General features: G+C 42.9%; 1 protein-coding gene across 5 annotated transcripts in view; it reads right to left on the reverse strand.

Moving 5' to 3' along the window:
- Window positions 1–20,391, reverse strand: part of MARK1 (microtubule affinity regulating kinase 1) — a 60,052-nt gene extending 39,661 nt beyond the window's left edge. For 2 of the 5 annotated variants that reach the window (XM_080651198.1, XM_080651197.1), the window contains exon 1: window positions 19,916–20,106. In XM_080651198.1, the coding sequence (XP_080507324.1) occupies window positions 19,916–19,966 (51 nt within the window). In that variant the 5' untranslated portion in view covers window positions 19,967–20,106. Of the gene's footprint in view, window positions 1–19,915 lie in introns of all 5 variants that reach the window. The other 3 variants (XM_080651196.1, XM_080651194.1, XM_080651195.1) reach the window with 3 other exon arrangements.
- Window positions 20,392–21,782: the final 1,391 nt, after the last annotated feature.

The following is a 21,782-nucleotide window of genomic DNA, read 5'->3' on the forward strand; positions in this document are numbered from 1 at the left end:
CCAAACGGAGAATACTTGATCTTTCATTCATTAACATACTGTCTCTTCATTCACCCATGCCCAATTTTCATTAACCATTGTCCGAATTAATTCAGAGGTTCTTAATTATAACGGAGACAATATTATCAACATTTTCCTAACCATGTGCTTGGGAATGGTATGGACCTTTCCAGAAAATGCTATGTCTTGTCATGCAAGGATGCAAACAACCTATGATTATACTGTGCTCTAGACTTCGTTCTTTGTGACTTTTTTCCTTTCACGTATTTTCTCTAAGTAAGTTTTGTCACAGAGTAGCTGAAATCATTTAGAGCATTTATTTCATGCAATTTACTTTTGTCCCCAATATCTTGCAGAATAGTGAAAGCCTCCTCACACCTCAAAACCTCCTATCCACTGACCTTCCCCCATTCTCACTATCATTCATTCCTGTCATGTTATCACTTATCTCCTTACTCAGGTGATATGCCATGATCCTTTACTATAACCACTCCCATGCAAACATCCTTCACTCCCTCTTTCCTATTTGTTTGGCAAACCCTCATCATTGTGAAACTCAATCACGCTCCTCCTCCACTGGAGTTAGGTCTCATTAGTTTTTATATGAGCTGAGAAATCCTTTCTTTTAAAGAAGAGTTTAATCCTCATTATTTATTTCATGATTATTTTACCTAATTTTTTTTCCTTTCCTTCTCCTCCACTGAATTTGGTTTAATTTAATTTTCTTCCCCACTCCATGCTGATATACATTCTGTTTCTTTTGGTTAAATTCTGAATAGCATACTATGCCTTAAATTTAAAAATAATCCATTTTCCATCCTCCTCCCCATAACCCAAGACCTCAGTTTTGGCTCCTATGTTTCTTCTGCCATTTTCCATGTTATTCTTAACCAGCATTTGTATTTACTTTCCCCCCAATATCCTAAAAATAAGCAACTGCTCTTTTTTTGTTACTTTTACAGTCAGTGTTTATTTTACCAAGCTGAAATTTCTTTGCTTGTGACGTCTTGCATCCAACTACTTTCTTCTAGATTCTATGTCTTTCTTCATAAATTGCATTATTTGGTAGTTCAAGAAGTAAGAAAATGTAGGCAGAAAAAGCTCAATCTTCATTGGTCTGAAAATACTTTTTTTTGTCCTTTACTCTTAAAGGATTGCTTCATTTAGAAGAGAATTTGAGGTTGACAGTTCTATTTTCTCACAGTCTGTAAGGCATCATCCCAGTGTTTAATATACTTATTATTGCTGAGGCGAACCCTACTGTTCACCTAACTGTTGATACTTTGGAAATCATGTTTCTGTCCCTCTTTCTTCAGTGCCACCCCAGAATGGAACCATCAGGTTCCACAAAACATGTTGGTCCCACCCCAAAGTGGACGTGGTAGGACTAGAGCCCCACTCTGGGTGGCACTGAAGGAAGAGTGACAGAGAGAAAATTCCCCAGTGGGTGGAACTTCCAGCAGTGCACCTGGCTGTTTACTTTGCCTAGAAAGAGAAAGAGTGTGAAGTATGGAGCTAGAGATTCACAGATTGGTGCTCGTGGCTTGGCAGAATGATCAAGGACTTAGAAGGAACAGGATTTGGAAATGAATGCCACGCAAGAAATACGTGAGCAGATCTCCCTTAATGAAATCAGCACACGGTGACTGTTGTGTCCCATGTGAATGCTAGCCACCGAGACCTCATGCTGCAGATGCCAGTCAGCCTCCTCCTCCAGCCACCCGTCTTCCTGGCAACATGGACCAGGGCTAAGCTGCCACATGCACAGAATAATACTGAGCTCCCCAAATGACACCACAGTTCCTAGGAGGCGGGGGTGAGGTTGGTCAATTACCTGGTGGCAGGTTGATCATATTGGACTACTTTCACTCTAAGAGGGGCAAGGCTCTGATCTCACTGGAATAAACACTTGCTGGATTTGCCTTCCCTATCCATAAAACTTATGCCGAAACCTCCCCGGGGAGACTTACAGAATACATTTTTCACCATCATGGCATTCCGCACAGCACTGCTTCTAAGAAAGGAACTGACTTTAAAGCAAATGAAGCTGGCAATGGCTCGTGCCTGAAGAATCCACTGGCCTTCTATTCCCCAATACCCTGGAGCAGCTGGCTTGATACGCCAGTGGAATGGCTTTTTAAGGATTGTGTTATGACACCAGCTGGGTGACAGCACCTTGCAGAGCTGGGTAACGTCTTCCAGGATGCAATATGCACTCTGAAGCAGTGACTAATCCATGGAGCTATTTCTCCCACAGCCAGGAAACACAGACCCAGGAATGAAGAGATAGAAATAGGAGTGGCTCCTCTCACTGTTACCCTTGGTGATCCACCAGGGATGTTTTTCTTTCTCGTCTCTGCAACTCTGGGTTCTGCTAGCACCAAAGTCTCAGCACCTGAGGGAGGAATGCTTCCACCAGGTATCATAGCAACGTGCCATTAAATTGCAAACTGAGACTGCTTCACAATGAATCACCGGGCAAAGAAGGGGGTCATTATACTGGCTAGGGTGACTGATCCTGGCCATCAAGGGGAAACTGGGTTGCTATTACGTAACGGCTTACGTGTCTAAATGCAGGGATCCTCGGAGCACCTCTAAGGACTCTCGTGTCCTGAGGTTAGTCAACGGAAAATTACAATCACCCAGTACAGGCAAGACCTCTAAAGCCCCAGACTCTTCAGGAATGAAGGTTGGGGTCACCTCACCAGGCGAGGAATGATAATCAGCTGAAGGGGAAGAATATTTCCTGATGAGCAACTGAATTTTCTCATCATCTTCATTTGGATTCCTGGTTTCTTTGGTACCATTATTGAACACCTACTATTGCAAAGTACATAATATACATACACCTACTAACTGAAAACTGGCAACCTCTCAGCCAGGTTTGTGTTAGACTCATTTTATAGGTAGCGAAAGATGCCCAAAGCTATGCACCTTATAAATTACCAAAGCTGGGAATAAACTAACGCCAGGGATGTCTTGCCACAAAGTAAGCACTATACAACACCACTGACATGTATGTCCGTTCCCATTGAGAAAGAACATGGATGTCACCGAACAACTATCGTCCTTGGCCTCTTATCCTTGTTCACCAAGTCCCCTGCAGATCACTCGGCCTCCCACTTGGCTTGCTTACACTTGATGCAGCCAACCAGAAAGTACACTTTCCATTGTAGATTAATACAATTTTTGCATTAAAATTAAACACAATTTTTGCCATTAGTTTTGGTATAAAAAGGAATATAAACCTATGACTTAAAACACAGAAAAAAATGTAAATTTTTTTTTATTGACTTCAGAGAGAGGAAGGAAAAGGGAGAGAGAGATAGAAACATCAATGATGAGAGAGTGTTACTGACTGGCTGCCTCCGGCATGCCCCCTACTGGAGATCGAGCCCGCAACCCGGGCAGGGGCCCTGATTGGGAATGTAACTGTGACCTCCTGTTTCATGGATTGACGCTCAACCACTGAGCCACACCGATCAGGCCAGAAATTTTAAAAATTAAAATTGTGTATAATTCAGTGACATAAGACACTGGCATATTTACTTCCTTTATCTAAGTGTAATAATAATAATAATAGTAATAATAATAGCAGCAGCTACCACTTATAGAGCGTCTATTAGTTGCCAAGCATTGTTCTATGGGTATCACATGTGTTGAATCATTTAAACCTCACAAGCACCCCGCAAGGTAAGCACGGCTGTTATTCCTTTTTACAGACAAAGAACCTGAGGCATAAAGAAATTACGTGGCTTCCCAAGGTCAAAGAGCTCATAAATGGCAGAGCTGGGATTTGAACCCCCAGTCTCACTCCAGAGCATGTGCCTTAACCAAGAAGTTCTACAGACTCTGTCTCTGAGTTGGAGTGTACAAAGGGCAATTATTCTCTGCAGGAGGAAGAAAGAGAGTGGCTGAGCCTGTGTTTTATTTTTAGAGGCACTCCTCCCTAAAATACTCTCCTCTACACCCAAAAAAAAAATCCTCCGGGAGCTCATTCACTACTGCTTGCCAGAGATAGCAACCGAGTCCCCAGGGGATAAGAGAAAACATTGGCTTAAATTATATCTAAAAATATGGTATTGGGTTCTTTTAGAAACTTCCTAGCTCTTCAACTCCCACAAGTACAAAACCCTTACAGCACACTCATGCCAAAAATTACAATGTATGTTTGTTCTTTAAATCATTAGATTCTATTTAGTTTAACACTCTTGCAGGCAAAGCTCCATTCTAGGTCCTTCAGTTCAGATATGGTAAGTAAATCCAACAAAATCCAGTAAACATTCCCTAATATAAGCTAATAATCACATCAACTTAAATGTCAATACATGTTCTAAATAAATATTTTGAAGTACAGTAAACTTTTAACTGATGATTTTAACGTGTGAACATGAATACAGAAGATTGGGGGGTAATCTCTTTTCAAAACTCCCAAGAAATTCATTAAAAAAAAAACTGGGGGAAAAAAACCCACCAGAATTTAAAAAGCAAATATTGTATCTGCATAGCACCTCCTCGGATTCTTAAAATACATCAGCATTGTCCAGAGAATGAATGAATCGTCATTGCATATATTTACTCAACAATCACCAGGTATCTCCTATGTGCACAGCACTGTGCTCAAGTTAGGAGGGGGATGTAATTTACTGACATGTTCTTGCTGTGTTTAACACAACACAGCAGGCAACTCCGAACACTTTTGCAAGCCAACCACGCTGGGCAGCCCTGCTTGACTGAGAGGCAAGTCGGCTGCGAGGTTCTTGGACTCAGGAGGTGCAGCCCTGCCTGCGGGGCAGGTTTAAGAAAATGACAGTACAGTTTGAAAGCACTGTCACCAAGTGCACACAAGGTGGAATCAGCAGCGGGATAAAGATTCAATGTCGGCGAAACAGAGATGAGCGAAGACTCCCCTTGGTCCTGGAGAGGAAGGTAGACGAGAAAAGCGCAGATAATCAACCCACCTCCTACCAACCTTCTCCATTCAAGGCTTTCCCCCTTGGCATGTCCTTTGGGCACTAGTAGTTAAGAATTCACTAGAAGTCAATCCCCCAGGTTTAAACAAGTGGCCACTGTACATGATTGATTTCCCTCTAGTTTTTGGTAGTCCAGCAGTCAACAGAAGGAATCTAAGTGGCCAGAAGGATCAATGGCATGACTTAGCAATGCTATTCAGCCGATCAATAATTTCTAGAGAGGAAAATACGCCAGACAGTTTATAGGTAAGTACCAAAATGACATGCACCAGTAAGTGCTGAAAGGAAGAATGGTTAAATGACCTACCCAAGATAAAGTAGCTAGTTACTCAGCAGCTAAATAATCCCCCCACGCCCTTAGGACAACTGTATTCACCACTGATTAAAATCACAGACACACCACACACAAATAATAAAAATAATAAACTAAAATCACAAAGACAGGACGCCATAAAAAATAATGAGTTACCAGTCCTAGCATTTGTTAAATCCTTGTCTTAACACCTTTAAATCACCCTATTCTTCTGCCCTCAGTCGAAAGAGACTCTCATTTCTGATCTATGAATACTTTTATGGTTACTGTGGCTTGCTCTAAATTCACTCCCAATCCACAGTGAAATGTGTATGGAATTTCATTCCGAAATGTGAATCTTAAGAGGCGTTCAAGAAGTAATTATTCTCTGACACTTGTTAAAATGGTAAGGAAGACTTGACCCAAGATCACGGCTACGCGGCAATGCGGTATGATGATAGGGGAGAGAGGTCAGTTCTGAATACAGCAATGACAGCTGGGGATTTATAACTAAGGGCAGAATAAGGGGGTCAGTGGGTGGAAAATTACTAAAAGCAGACATCAAGGGTAGGGGGATTCTGGTTAAACCAGCCCAACAGGATTCTTGCTGAAGGCAGGTCAAGAACTTAGACATCAAAGGTAGGGGATGAGGAAGTTGATTAGATACCCAGGGTGGTCAGATATCAAGGGTGGGTGATTCTCATAAAGTAACTTCCACAGAATTCCTTGCTTACATTGGGTGTGCAGGCCCTGCAGGGACAGGACAGACGCTAAGGCCAAGGTCAAAGCCTAGTTAGGAAAACTCAAAGGAGCCAACCTGAAGTTTGGTCAAGGAGAAAGTTTTCATCACCAGCACTGACATCTGCCCCCTACCTATCCCTTCTCCCAAAACCCCCAAATACACTGTTTTTATAAATACTATATTAGAAGCTCTTTCATGGACCATGAAAAAGCAGGCCACTAAATTTAAAAACTTGAGTGTTTCTAAAACACGCAGGCACACACAGGATACAAATCTAATCATCTGACCCTCTACTTACATTGCTCAGTAGTGACCTCTGTCTCCAGGACCAGCTCTTGGTAAGACCTGCAGGGTTCTGCCTATCCTCCTGCCTGGTCCTCCAGCTAATTACTGCCCACCCCCCAACGGCTACTGCTCCCCTCCTCTCAACTTCACGCCGAGGGCCTTTGTTCATCTTGCTCCTTCAAACCAATACTCTCTTCTTTCCACCAACTCAATTTTCCACAGAGCCACTTGGCAAAGGAGGACTGGTGTTTGGAGCCTAGTTCAAAGGCCATGAACTTGCTTGAGCACTCCGCCTCCCCCTTCTGCCTTTCTTCTGTGTCCTGCGCTCTCAGATGACAAGGAGCTGTAACTTTCTCCCCCACCTGTTTGTCTCAGTGTCTACCTCCCTCTTCAGGCCCGAGTCCCTCCTGAGCAGGGCACAGGTTTCGTTTGCCTTTGGAGCTCTCGCGTCTCCAATTGAGATGAAACCAGAAGAAAAGGAAACAAAAGCAAACCCTCTTTTGAAACCGTGAAAGCAGCACTGTTGATCCCCAAAAGACAGGCACTCATGCTTTACAGATTTAAAGTAAACCTGTCACTATATCCTTCCCAGGGAGTTCCATGCAAACTTTGCACTGCTCCTCAGCTCTGACTGGTTTACAACCTGAACTCAAATGGATACAGTGGTCAAAACAATATTAAATAATACTTTCTCAGAAGAAAAGATCAGGCTTATAGCCAAAAGCACTATATGGTGACCTCCTTTAATTTGCTGTCATCCACCCCTTCTCATATGGTAAAGCTGGGAGAAGGTAAGTAACATGAAATTCCTTATCATCCCCTTCTCCAACTATAGACCCATGAATGCCACACACATGTAGACCTTATGCTCTCTAAGCCAGACAAATGCCTGTTATTTTCTACAGTTCTTATCACCTGCTGAAAGGATGGGTTCATCATTTCCTCACCCCACTTTCTACAATAAACATCAACCATAATTCTTTTTCATTTTAATCAAAAGATGAGATTCAGTTCCGATGTAATCATTGTCACATAACTCACTATTTTTCGAAGCCAAGGCAGTGGGTGTCAGCGTCAGAATTACCTAGGATGTTATGAAAATGGAGATTCCTGGGTCCCACCCTAAAGAAACTGAGTAAGAACATGGAGGGGGAGTGAGCAAGGATTAAGGAATGTGAATTTGAAATGATCTCCCAGATGGTTCATAAGTTCACCCACTGTATTTGAGAACAAATGACCTTGATTAATTAAATTGTGGAGTGTCCCAAAATAGGATATACAGAAGTAATGTTGGAAATAATCCCTGACCTCAAGTACTTTCAATAGAGTTAGAAAGATAAAGTTTACACACATTGAAATTGTAGAACAATGCAAACTCTATGGTACAGAACAGTATTCAAAACTTAGATCAAATACCCCGATCTTTAAAATGTTTAAGTATGGACAGTTTTAGAAATGCTGACATAAATTACAGATGTATTACTTTACTAACAGATAACATACATTAAAAATATATATATGAAAAAGTTTTTGGAAATATTAAATTTTAATGACACAAACTTTTCATTGGTTAGTAAAACATTACCAATTATGCAATGTAAGTATATTTCTTGATTTTTTAAAATCATGGTTTAACAATTTATGATACAGAGATTTGAAGGACTGCCAGTAAGTTCAGTTTATATTGGTACTTGATTTCAATGACTATCCTGACTAAAGACAGTACCCTCACGTAAATACAAGTTTGCATTCTATTATGATGCTTCTATTTCAATCTATCCACCAATTATTATAAATGTTTAATAAAAATAATGTTAGTAAATACTTTCCTTGGTGACAATGAACTGTTTTTGAAAACTAATCATTTAAATAATCATGACAAATGGCTTCCAAAAAGTACTAAGGTTTTGATGTGGAAAATTTATAAATTCGTTAGAACATTATTCACATGTTTAAGTGTAACAGGACAATTTCAGAAACAATATGCAGTTCAGGGTAATAAAATTACATAAGTATGGAAATTTCTGAATACCATTTTCAAAAGCTTATTCTAGCCTTTCTGGAGTAGACAAAATATTGTGAAGTGTACTCTAAGGTAAAAAGTGCTTTTTAAAAAATGCATTGGTGAGCCTGAAGAAAGAGAAACATCCAAGGAAAAAACAAAAACAAATCAACAAACACACCACAAAACAAACTCCAAGGCCAGTGTTGCCCTGGGGGTAAACACTAAGCCTTGGACCCACTACACAGTGAGCGAGATGAACCTAAAACTCCCCCATTGAGCCAGGATCCCTCTGGGAGACCAGAGAGTCCCAGGTCAGCAAAGGCTCCTCTAGAAGAAGTTATCCTCAATTTAGACTCCCAAGTTGCACACAGATAAAAATCAGGCAAACGGGAGTTCATGAGCAAGAACCAGCAAATACAAAAAGAAATAAGCCACAGTAAATGAGAATCAGTAGACACAAACAATAGAGCTAAATCCCCAGGGACTTAAAATAATAAAATTTCCAGACACAGACTGTAAATAACTATACATTAAATGTTTAAGAAAATGTCAGATTGATTTGAGAAACAAACCCTTAGAACTTTTAGAAATAAAAAACAGAATTAATAGAATTTTGAAATTCCACAGATGGGTAAAGAGAAGAGTGGAGCATGCTGGCTTTTCAGGGAACTGCCCAAGAACTGGTTTCTGTCCAGCTGTGTTCCGGGTGCTGGTGGGAATCAGCAAATAAACGATGCCTTGGGGCCGCTGAGAACAAAAAGAGCAGCTCATTGTGCTGCTGCTTCAGAAGAACCACAGTACAGCAGACAGACAGCAGAGGGAGCAAGAGATATGGGCTCTTAAGAATATGAACCTGGCAAATCCTTCTTATCAGGAATCCATGCACAGAAGTTGAGAAGACACGTCTACAGAAAAGGTTTGAGAGCCCTGAGTATCCCTACCTGCACCGAGTGCTGAAGATCTTTCCATGTATCAAGCCAGTCTGAAAAGACTGGTAGAGGTAGCCAAGTTTTTAAAATGCATGAATACCAAAACAACGTTACAAGGATACAAAGAAACAGGGCAAAATGGCCCACTCAAGGAAAGAAATTAAATCTCTATAAGCCAATCCTAAGCAAACACAGGTATGTGTATTACCTGACAAAGAATTCCAAAAAACTGACATAAAGATGCTCAATTAGCTCATGTAAATAATGCATGACCAAAATGAGAATTTCAACAAAGAAACAGAAAATTTGAAAAAAGAATCCAACAGAAATTTGGGAGCTGAAGAATGCAATAAGTACACTGAACACATTAGGAGGGTTCAACCAGAGACTTGACCAAGCAGAAAAAAAGTCAGCAAACTTGAAGACAGGTTGTTTGAAATTATCCAATTGGAGCAAAATGAAAAAATAATAAAGAAGAGTGAAGGAAGTCTAAGGGACTTCTGGGATACCAACCAGTGGACCAATGTACACATTATGGGAGTCCCAGAAGGAGAAGAGAAAAAGGACAAAAAGCTTATTTAAAGGAAAAAAAAAAAAAGAAGACCAAGATGGCGGCATAAGGCATACACCTGTATGTGCTGCCCCTCACAACCACACCAAAACTACAACTAAAAGACAAAACGTCTATCACCCAGAACCACGGGAAAGCTGGCTGAGTAGAAGTTCTACAACTAGAAGGAAAGAAAAAAGCGCATTGAGTCCGGGTAGGAATTGCAGAGGCGCGGAAAAGCAGAGGTACGGAGGCGTGCGAATCGGGCTGGCAACTGGGTGCGCTGTTTTTTTCAATCGGGAAGGAGATAGAAGCTCCCTACTGCTCTGAACTCCAGTTTCCGGCCAGACTCTGGGGACCCAGACTCCTACGGGGAGAAGCTGGACTGTCTGGCATCAGGTCGGAAAGTGAGGGTGGCTTTCTTGCAGAGGTGCTCACAGGAATCATTGTTTACTGCACTGGGGTGCGGGATGCGGGGATGTGGAATTACGGAGACGCAGAAAGGGCTGACTGGCAGCCATTGCTGTTTGCCACGCCCTAGTGATTCCCTGAGACCCCGCCCCGCCCAATTTACAAACCCACCAAAGCTGTGTGCAGCGGCTTTTGTATATGAATGGCCTGCCCTTTCACAGCTTAACCTAACAAACAGCAGCTGGGTCAGACAGCTCCAAAACATCCAAACCCCAAACAAAGAGGAGAAATCTGCAGATCTCCCTGTAGCTCCTGCTGGGTGGCCTCAGGCAGTAGCTAACTTGCCCCTCCTGGGAGATCCAGGAGCCAGTGTACCTAGTGGTCAGTGTGAGATGATACCAGATTTCAACTCCTCACATCCATAAGTGACACACTCAAGAGGCAGACTCAGTGAGCACCAAAGCCCCACTGAAGCAAGTCCTGCCCCATAAGGGTGTCTCCAGCACAGCAGTTCTTCCATTATAGACACAGCTGATCCTCACAGCCAATTGGCCTGGAGGTCAATTCCTCCCAGTGTATCAACAGCAACCAAGGCTTAACTACAACAAGATTGTGCACTCAGCCCACAAAGGGGTGCACCAAGAGTGTCCACCTCAGGTGATTGGAGAGGCTGAGCCACTGGGCCCTATAGGTCACCTACCACACAAAGCCACTCCATCAACACAGGGAAGCAACCAAAATGCGGAGACAAAGAAACATGTCACAAATGAAAGAAATGGAGGAAAGCAAACTACTGGATATAGAGTTCAAAACCACATTTATAAGGTTACTCAAGAATCTTCTAGAGCCAAAACCGGTTTGGCTCAGTGGATAGAGCGTCAGCCTGCAGACTGAAAGGTCCCAGGTTCGATTCCGGTCAAGGGCATGTAACTTGGTTGTGGGCACGTCCCCAGTGGGAGGTGTGCAGGAGGCAGCTGATCGATGTTTCTCTCTCATCGATGTTTCTGACTATCTATCCCTCTTCCTTCCTCTCTGTAAAAAATCAATAAAATATATTTAAAAAAAAAAAAAAAAGAATCTTCTAGAAACCTCCGAGAAACTTAGTGTGACCTTCAAGGATCTTAATTAGAATGCCAAAAAGATGGAAAAGGACCAGTCAGAAATTAAGCATACACTGTCTGAAATAAAGAATAATATACAGAAATTCAACAGTAGACCAGAGGACCCCAAGAATCAAACACCCAACCAGAAAGACAAAAAGAAAAAAGAATCCAAAAATATGAAGATAGTGTAAGGAGCCTCTGGGACAACTTCAAGCGTACCAACATCCGAATTATGGGGGTGCCAGAAGAAGAGAGAGAGCAAAATATTGAAAAGCTCTTAGAAGAAATGACAGAAAACTTTCCCTACCTGGTGAAAAAAATAGACTTACAAGTCCAAGAAGCGCAGAGAATCCCAAACAAGAGGAATCCAAAGAGTACCACACCAAGACACATCATAATTAAAATGCCAAGGGCAAAAGACAAAGAGAGAATCTTGAAAGCAGCAAGAGAAAAACAATTACCTACAAGGGAGTACCCATACGACTGTCAGCTGATTTCTCAATAGAAACTATGCAGGCCAGATGGGAGTGGCAAAAAATATTCAAAGTGATGAACAGCAAGAACCTACAACCAAGATTAGTCTACCCAGCAAAGCTATCATTTAGAATTGAAGGTCAGATAAAGAGCTTCACAGACAAGAAAAAGCTAAAGGAGTTCATCACCACCAACCCAGTATTATATGAAATGCTGAAGGGTATTCTTTAAAAAGAGGAAGAAGAAGGTAAAGATAAAAATTATGAACAACAAAGTGACAACAAATACATATCTATCAACAAGTGAATCTAAAAATCAAGTGAAAAATCTGATGAACAGAATAAACTGGTGAATATAAGAGAATCAGGGGCATAGAAAGGGAGTGGACTGACAATTCTTGGGGGAAAGGGGATGTGAGGGGTGCAGGAAGAGATTGGACAAAAATCTTACACCTATGAATGAGGACAGTGGCAGGGGGTAAGGGCATTGCGGGGGGGATCGGGTGGAGGAGAGCTATGGGGGGAAAAAGAGGAACACCTGTAATAATCTGAACAATAAAGATTTATTTTAAAAAAATGGCTGAAAGTTCTCAAATATGAAGAAAGAAGTGAACATCCAGATTCAAGAAATCCAAGAAAACAAATAGGATGAGCTCAAAGACGTCCACTTGTCAAAAGTCAAAGACAAAATTTTGAAAGCAACAGGAAAAAGAAACTTGTCACAAATGAAAACACAGTATCAAAAAGCTTATGGGATGTAGCAAAAGCAGTACTAAGAGGGAACTTTATAGCAACAAATGCCTACATTTAAAAAAAAAATATCTCAAATAACTAACTCTATATACCTCAAGAAACTAGAAAAATAAGAAAAACCTAATCCCAAAGCTAGCAAAATGAAGGAAATTATTATGAAGATTATAACAAAAATAAATGATAGAGAATAGAAAAACAATATAAAAAGCCAACAAAGATTTGTTTGTTTTTAAAGATCAACAAATAACAAATCTTTAGCTAGACTAACTAGAGAGAAGACTCAAGTAAAATCAGAAACGAAAGAGGAGACATTACATCTGATGCCACAGAAATAACAAGGATCATAAGAGACAACTATGAACAATTATATGCCAATAAACTTAGAAGAAAAGGAGAAATTCCTACAAACATAGAATTTACCAAGACTGAATCATGAAGAAAGAAAATCTGAAAATATCTGTAACTAATAAGGAAATTGAGTCAGTAATCAAAAACCTTCCAACAAAGAAAAGCCCAGTACCAAACATTTAAGGAATCCTTCTCAAACTCTTCCAAAAATTGAAGACCAGGGTACGCTTCCTACCTCATTGTATGAGGCCAGCATTACCCTTAACACCAAAGGCCAAAAAAGATACTACAAGAAAACTATGGGCCAATAACCATGATGAATATAGATGTAAAATCCTAAACAAAATATTAGCAAACCAAATTTAACGGAATAATAAAGGATCATACACCATGATCAAGTGAGATTTATCTTGAAGATATAAAGACATTTCAACATACCATAATCAATGTGATACACATCATATCAGCAGAACAAGATAAAATTCACATGATCGTCTCTATTGGTGCAGAAAAGGTATTTCACACACACAAATTCTCAACTCCCTGAGAGTAGGAGAATTATATCAACAATAAAAGCCATATAGGAAAAGCCCACAGCTAATACCTCAATGGTGAAAAAGTGAAAGGTTTTCCTCTAAGATCAGGAAGAAGGCAAGGAGGCCCATTTATATTCAACATAGCACTGGAAGTCCTAGCTGGAGTAGCGTGGCAAGAAAAAGAAAAAAGGAAATTAAAGGAACAATCTCATTTACAATAGCATCAAAAGACAATAAGATACTGAGAAATAAACTAAGAAGGGGAAAGACTTGTACACAAAGAACTACAAAATGTTGCTAAAAGAAATTAAAGATACACATAAATGGAAAGACACCCTGCATTCATGGATTGAAGATTTATTATTGATAAAATGTCCATTATACCCAAAGAGATCTACAGAATCAATACAATCTCTACCAAAACCCCAACAGCATTGTTTTATAGAAACAGAAAAAACAATCCTAAAATTTATAAAGAACCCCGAAGACCCTGAATAATTGAAACCATCTTGAGAAAAAAACAAAAAAGCTGTGGGCCTCACAATCTATGACTTCAAAACGTATCACAAAGCTACAGTAATCGAAATAGTATGGTACTGATATAAAGACAGACACACAGACCAAGGAAACAGAACCGAGAGCCCAGAAATAAACCTATGGACATATAGTCAAATGATCATTTACACAAGAATACACAAGGGGGAAAGGATCGCCTTTTCAACAAATGGTGCTGGGAAAGCGGAACAGCCACAAACTGGGCCTTTCACTTAGACACAAAAATCAATTTAAAATGGGTTAAAGACTTAGGTGTAATACCTGAAACTATAAAACTCCAAGAAGAAAACATAGGGGGAAAACTTTAGTATGTTTTTCTTGGAAACGATTTCATGGATATGACACCGAATGCACAGGCAACCAAGGCAAAAATAGACAGGTGGCACTACCTCAAACGAAAAAGCTTCTTTACAACAAAGGAAACAATCAACAGAGTGAAAAGACAACCCGTAGAATGAAAGAAAATATTTGCAACCACTTACATATGAAACAAGGTTAATATCGAAAATATATAAGGAACTCCTAGAATTCAATATTAAAAAAACACCAGACTTTTAAAAGATGAACAAAGAGCTTGACTAGATGTTTCTCTAAAGAGGATGTAAAAATGGCCTATAGATGATATATGAAAAGATGCTTAAGGTCACTATCAGGGAACTGCAAATCAAAACCACAATGAGATAGCACCTCACACCTGTTAGGATGGCCATTACCAAAAAAACAAAACAGACAATAACAAGTGTTGGTGAGGATGTGGAGAAAGTGGAACCGTATGCCGTTAGTAGGAATGGAAAATGGTGCAGCCACTATGGAAAACAGTATGAAGTTCCTCAAAAAAATTAAAAATAGAGCCGGCAATCCCACTGCTGGGTACTTATTCAAAAGAACAGAAGTCAGGATCTGGAAGACATATCTGTACTCATGTGTTCACTGCAGCATTATTCATAACAGATTAGCCCAAATGTCCAGCAACAGATGAATGGGTAAAGAAAATGTTACATACACCAATGGAAGTTTTCCACCATAAAAAGGAAGGGTTTCTGTTACATGCTAAGTGAAATTAGGCAGTCACTGAATGATCAATACTGCACGATTCCCCTTCAATGGGGTATCTAAAGTCATCAAATGTATAGAAGCAGAAAGAAGAACTGTGGTGGCCAGGGGCTGGGGAGAGAGGAAATGGGAGGTGTTGTTCAGCGGGTGTAACAGTCATGCCAGATGGAAAGGTCCCAGAGCTGCTGTACAACACTGTGCCTGTGCTGGAGTTAACAACACGGTACCGCACACTTAGAACTGTGTTGAGAAGGTAGATCTCGTGTTATCTGTGTTTTACCATGCTAGCAAATTCAACAGTGATTTAAACACAGCCGACAGTTAGCTAACCGAACATATTATATACAGTAACTATACTGCAGATTTTACTATAGATTGTAATAAAGACACAGTAACATAGGAGAAGAAGTGAATGAGAGTTTAAGATACATACAGGCTCCCTGGCCAGTTTGCTAAGTGGTTAGAGAATTGGCCCAAGGACTGAAGGGTCTAGGGCAGTGGTCAGCAAACTCATTAGTCAACAGAGCCAAATATCAACAGTACAACGATTGAAATTTCTTTTGAGAGCCAAATTTTTTAAACTTAAACTTCTTCTAACGCTACTTCTTCAAAATAAACTCGCCCAGGCCGTGGTATTTTGTAGAAGAGCCACACTCAAGGGGCCAAAGAGCCGCATGTGGCTTGCGAGCCACAGTTTGCCGACCACTGGTCTAGGGGCACATATCTGGGTTGCAGGTTTGATGCCTGGTCAGGACCCTGCAGGAGGCAACCAATCAACATGATTCTCTCACATAACTGTTTCTCTCTCTCTCTCTCTCTCTCTCTCTCTCTCTCTCTCTCTCTCTCACACACACACACACACACACACACACAAAACACACCAGAAATGCTAGATAGAACAGAAGGGTAAGGCAATATTCAAAGAGATAATGGTTGCTGCATTAACAAAATTAATGAAAGACATAAATCCACAGAGTTTAGGTCTAAACAAATCGCACAGACTACTGTGCGGGAAGGCAAGGTACTCACGGGAAAAGTGAATGAGAAGTTAAGGCACGTGGAGGAGTTAAGGTCTAACATAATCTAATCAGAACCCCTAAAGCCAGGAATTGATATATTTTGAGGACAAATAAAAAAATTCCAAGGGGAACGTTATGGCACTGATCTTCTGTGTGTTACTCCTAGTCACTGTGCTGGGCATTGGCAAGTACAGAATTAAGGAGACCAAGTAAACCCACAGTTAGAATGCAGTGTAATAGGTACTGTGACACGTGAGGGTACTAAGCAATTCCGAGGGAAGTGGTTAGCAACAGTGATTTCCAGGGACAAACTACTGATGGCCACCTTAGTTCAGCCAATACTTGTTACGGTCAGTGAATTTCAGATCTATAAACAGAATCACCATCCAGAGTTGTGTTATTCAAAGCCCATTTTAAAATTACCAAAGTCCATTTTAAAACATTCCCAAAAGAAGTCAAATCAGTTTCTTCATACTGTTCAAATTTCCCCACAGAAAGCTAGTCTGGACATTGGGGATCCATAAAAAATAGCATAAGAAGAATTTTACCAAAAACACACAAAAAATTTTCTTGCTTAATTTAAAAGTAATGGCATAAAAGTAATGGCAATATATTATCTATATCTATGCTGGAATTATCCAAGTCATCCAACAGAAGAAAAGAAATATTTCAAATACCTGTTCTTTTTTTGGACTTACTCTTTACAACCTAAAATCAAACCCATTTTGCATAAATTAATGTTATTATCTGCAACATGATATTACCTATGTCACTATAAAGTGCTTATTCCACTCAAGTGAATCATTGGTGTGCTGTTGGATTTAGCCACATGAGGCCTGTTAATGCACATGCGAATCCTTCACCTAACAAAATACTTCTGAAAAAGTGCCCACAGATTGTTGCCAAAGAAAACCAATTCTTTCTCACTCTAAACAGCAGTAGTCTATAGAAGCTCAGTGCTATACTATTCCTCTTTCGAATTTAAAAATTCATCCTCAATATATATTAGTGACATGGGTAGATATTACATACACCCAAGGACACAACATCCAAATACATTTATGTATGGCTAAATAAATTTTTATATAAACTGCAAATGATTTCAATAAAATGCCAAGATGGTTCTTTAAATGACTGTATTTGCTTATTTTACTATCCAGGCAGTAATGAAATGATTTTAGCTATGCCCTTAATATTCCAAAAGACTGAGAAGCCTTTGTTGTCATATGAATGTAAATTTTCACAACCAATTTTTAAAAGATGTCATTTTGACTGGAAACACCACAAATGTGTATTTTGACTGCCACACTGGCATTAACCTATTAGTGATCAAACAGGTTTGTGAGTTCATTGATGAGAGGGAAGTTAAGAATGGATAATGACATTTACTACCAACCAGAGAATAATGAGGGACACCAATTGGTGATTTAAAATATTTTTTTATTGATTTCAGAGAGGAAGAGAGAGGGACAGAGAGATAGAAACATCAGTGATGAGAGAGAATCATTGATCGGCTGCCTTCTGCACACTCCTTACTGGGGATCGAGCCCACAACCGAGGCATGTGCCCAGACCAGGGAATCCAACTGTGACCTCCTGGCTCACAGGTTGACGCTCAACCATTGAGCCACACTGGCCAGGCCCAATTGGTGACTTAAATAACCTTCATTGGTGGTCCCTTTGATAAACACCTATAGCACTTAAACACCAATGTAGCCCTATTTACACAATGGTTTCCATTGTATAGTTTGGAATATTTGCCTTTTCTGTAAGTTCCTTGAGGGGAGAGGTCTTGTCTTAAATACTACTACTATATCTCTTCCAGCTCAGAACCAAAGCTGAGTGTATACTTATTGATAAATTAGCTGCAGTAGAATAAGACATATTTTCCATGGCAATTAGGAGGCAATCGGGTTAAGTAAGCTAATTGTAGGTACAGTTATGTGCAACACAATGACAGCAAGGGACAAGACCAGAACAGTGACTTTGAAATAACATGTTCAAAAACAGAGCAAATGAGTTTATGCAGCATAATCATTTTCTGAAGGGACCACAAAATTTATCGCATGATTATTGCTTAGCTTAAAAATGCTTTTCTGGGGTCTTACACGTGACGATGCATTCATATTTCTATAATGCTATCTCATGTCTGTATAAACTACCTTGTTCATATAAGTATGGAAAGAGCTGTATGTACTATTCAAAATCCAGAAGAAAATAAAGCCAATGAATATCCCATCCTTCTGAGGTTAATGAACACACACAGTGTTTTGCTAATTAAAACAAATGTCTTACTTTTCATGCACACCAAAGTGACGCACAGAATAACAGGAATCTTTTTAGTTAGAAAAATTCAGCATCAACGTGGCTTTAAAATCAACTTCTATCAAAATTTTCGTCTTTTTCCCTGACCTTCAATCTTCAATCAAAATTATATATCATGTTTTCATAGCAACAATTACGATGCAAATTATGTGATCCTTTATGCTAGCAGCAGACTTTCCCACTGTAAAGGCACCACACCAGAGGACAAAAGCACACTGCAACATCCTCCCAGCTCTTCTAACAAGACTGTTCCTAGAATTTCTTCTCCCCTCCCATAATCACATGAAGTCTCTGTGGTCCCTCACTCTCCAAGATCAAATAATCTGACCACACCTCCCTCCAACATTTCAGAGGTGAGTCTGTATCTCTCCTGTCTCCTTCTTTTGTCTAAGAACGTGCAGGCACTTATTTTATTTGACCCACCCTTTGAAGGCATGGGTATACCAAGGGCTGGAGAGTCCCTGAGTTAACTGGACAACTAGAGAGTCCCTGAGTTCACTAGACAACTAGTTAACTAGACAACTCGGCCCCCCAAAACTTGCTACCCCTTTAGCTCTTCTTAAAAAGTCAGAAAATCAGCATAGGCCCTGTTTACAGGCCAGGAGAGTTGTTTCGTTGTTGCTGCTGCTGTTGTTGTTTTAAGTCTTTCCCACAAAAGAACTCGCGTACACTCACAAAACAACTGTACTTTTCAGAAGGTGGACATACAAACTGATCTTGTTTGTCCCTTTGGTTTTCAAGAGTTGAAACACGAACGACATCTGCATCTAGAAAAAAACTCCTGAGGGCAAGTTGATCAAAGACGCAGAAAATCCTTCCTTCAAAGAAATGCACCTGGTGACGCTCCACGAAGGAGGGGAAATATTTAAAGTAAAACCTTCCCTGCTTTATTACCGCAGACTTGAGGAAGAGAAGAATAGGCGCTTGGTTTCCTGTGGCTTTTCAACATTGTGCTGTGACCCCAGGGCCACAGAAGCCGTGGGTGCGATTCTTCCACTCATCACTGCCCAGGAGTAGCATAAGCTCTGTAAACTCTGTGCACAAACGCACACCCCCTCTCCACTACCATCCTCGCCCTCCACCTCGACCCCAGCGTGACCACGATGCTACAAAAAGCAAAGTCATGGGGCAATGCAGGGGGTGGTGTGGGGGCGGGGGCAAAGGGAGGGGGAAATGTGTGCAAAGGACTGAAAGACCCAGAAAAGCAAGGGTGGGAGAAATAGTCCGCGGGCTGGTCTGTGACCCAGAGCCAGCCCTGGGGTGGGGATGCAGACACCCCGGGCGCGGAAAAGCCACCGGGATGCCCACTCTGCCTTGCCCTGTCTCTGCCCTCCATCACCCCCTTGCTCTCCGGCAGGGCCACCTCCGGGCAGGGAGCGCCTCTCACAGTCCCCCATCCTCACGCCGGAGGGTCAGTGTGCAGCCGGGGGCGAGGGTCTGGGGGCGCCGAGCGCAGACCCTGCGGCGCGGGGTCGATGGGGGACTCGGCGGCCCGGGTGGAGGGCGAGCGCGGGTCGCAGGGGGGGTCTGGCCGCGCGGCTGCGGGGCGGCTTGGGCTACTCACGTTCTCCGTGTCCCGCTCGTTCACCGTGGGCAATGGCGTCCGGGCCGACATTTTGTGCGGGCGGCGGGATCGGGCCGGGGTCCCTCGGGCCGGGCTGAGTGCGGGCTCCGGGGGCGCAGGAAGCGGGCGCAGGCGCGGGCCGAGGCCGGGCGCAGCGCTCCCGCAGGCCGCGGGCGGTGCAACCAGCGGCCCGGCGCGGAGCGGGGAAGAGGCCGCGCGGGGAGGGGAGAGGAGGGGGCGCTGCCCGCGGCGGCGCCGGGGACGCGGGCGCCGGGGAGGGAGGGCTCCGGGCGCGCGGGTGCGGCGCCGCGGGCAGAGGCGCCGGGGGCGGCGTCCGGGCCCCGCTAGGCTCCCGGGGCCATGGCCGAAGGTGAACTCGCGCCTCCGATCGCGGCCCGGCAAGCGCGGCCCCGACAGCGCCCCGCGCCCCGCCCGGGAGAGCGGCGCCCGCGGGCCGTGCCGCAGCCACGCGCGGGGCCGTCCCGGCTGGGTCCGCGCTCAGCGCCGCTGCCGAGCCGGGAGGAGGCGGGCGCGGCACGCAGCACCCAGGCCACTTGGCGGCGGCCAGTGGGTGGGCGGGCGCCAGCCGCGGGGCCTCTCCATTCATTCCCTCATTAGGGATGCGGGGCCGCCTCCTCCCTCCCGCGCTCGCTGGAGCGCCGTCCCCGTTTATTTTGGTCCCGCGCACCACCCGCCGAGTATGGTTGTCTCAGAGCCTCGGGTGCCTTTTCTTTTTCTCTGCGTTTGGATTTTGCCGGAGGGAGGAGGGAGGACGCTGGTCCCTTTTTTGTCCGTTTCGTTGGGGAAGAATTAGATGCATCTGACCCTGGCCCTGCACCCCGACCTACTACCTCGGGACGTCTCCCATTCTCAAATCCTCCTTTGCCCCTGATGTCAAGCTTCCCCAATCATTGCCCTCCCTGAGCCTTCTCTCAGCCCCCTTCTGCAGGAAGCCTGTGGGGTCAGGGTCACCCTAATAGTTGGGCACAGGGCACAAAAGCCCTTAGAGGCGCCAGCAGCGGCTCAGGCCAGGCAGCTCGCCCCGGTGACCCCATGGCGCGGCCTCCTTAGGAAAGGGGACGGTGGGAGAGGTCACCCGGTGCCCACCGCAGCACCCCCAGAGCGGGTGCCCCCAGGAGTCACAACGTTTACAGGGGCTGGTCGTCACTTCCTGGGACACAAGGAAGTGTCACTGGGGCCAGTTTGTTTCGGGACAGAGGAGAGCAGCCTCTGATTTCGGCCCTGTCCTACCTTCTCCAGGTGGCTTCCTCCCCCTTCCCGCCCACCTGCCACTTCTCACATTCCTATCTCAGAGGCCCAGCAGCCGTCTAGAAAGCAATGCTGCTGCTTTCTGTCTTACTTGAGAGCTTACATTTTGCACACTCGGCCCCATCCTTCCAATATTACTTTTTCACTTCCTTTCCTGGGTGGGCGGGTAGATAAAAGGAGCAATAGAAGGGGACAGATCCCATTTTTAAGCCACTTCCATAAGCTTCCAATGAGACTCTCAAGATGGGCAATTGCGCCTCTCTCCTGAAGTCCACCCATTTGGGGGAAAAACACACCAAAAACCCTGCACCAGATGGTTTTTATCCCGACTTACTAAAGGTAGCTTCTGAAAAGTTAACAGTTGACCCTTACAACATGTTCCAAAAGACCTAAAAATAGCAAATACAGAGATCCAGGATACAGTCCCTTCTGGAACACCGTCTATGCATGTATTTCTTCAGCACTGTATCTCGTAAACACTTCCCAGTTTCACGAAGCAAATAAAAATCACAAGATCCCTTTGATGTTGATCGCTACTCCTCAAACCCAGTTCCGGCTGTGGAACTGCAAGGCTGCAAACTGGGTTACGGCAACCACC

The sequence above is a fragment of the Plecotus auritus genome (genome assembly GCF_963455305.1).
Source record: "Plecotus auritus genome assembly, chromosome: 14".
NCBI classification, from domain to species: Eukaryota; Metazoa; Chordata; class Mammalia; order Chiroptera; family Vespertilionidae; genus Plecotus; species Plecotus auritus.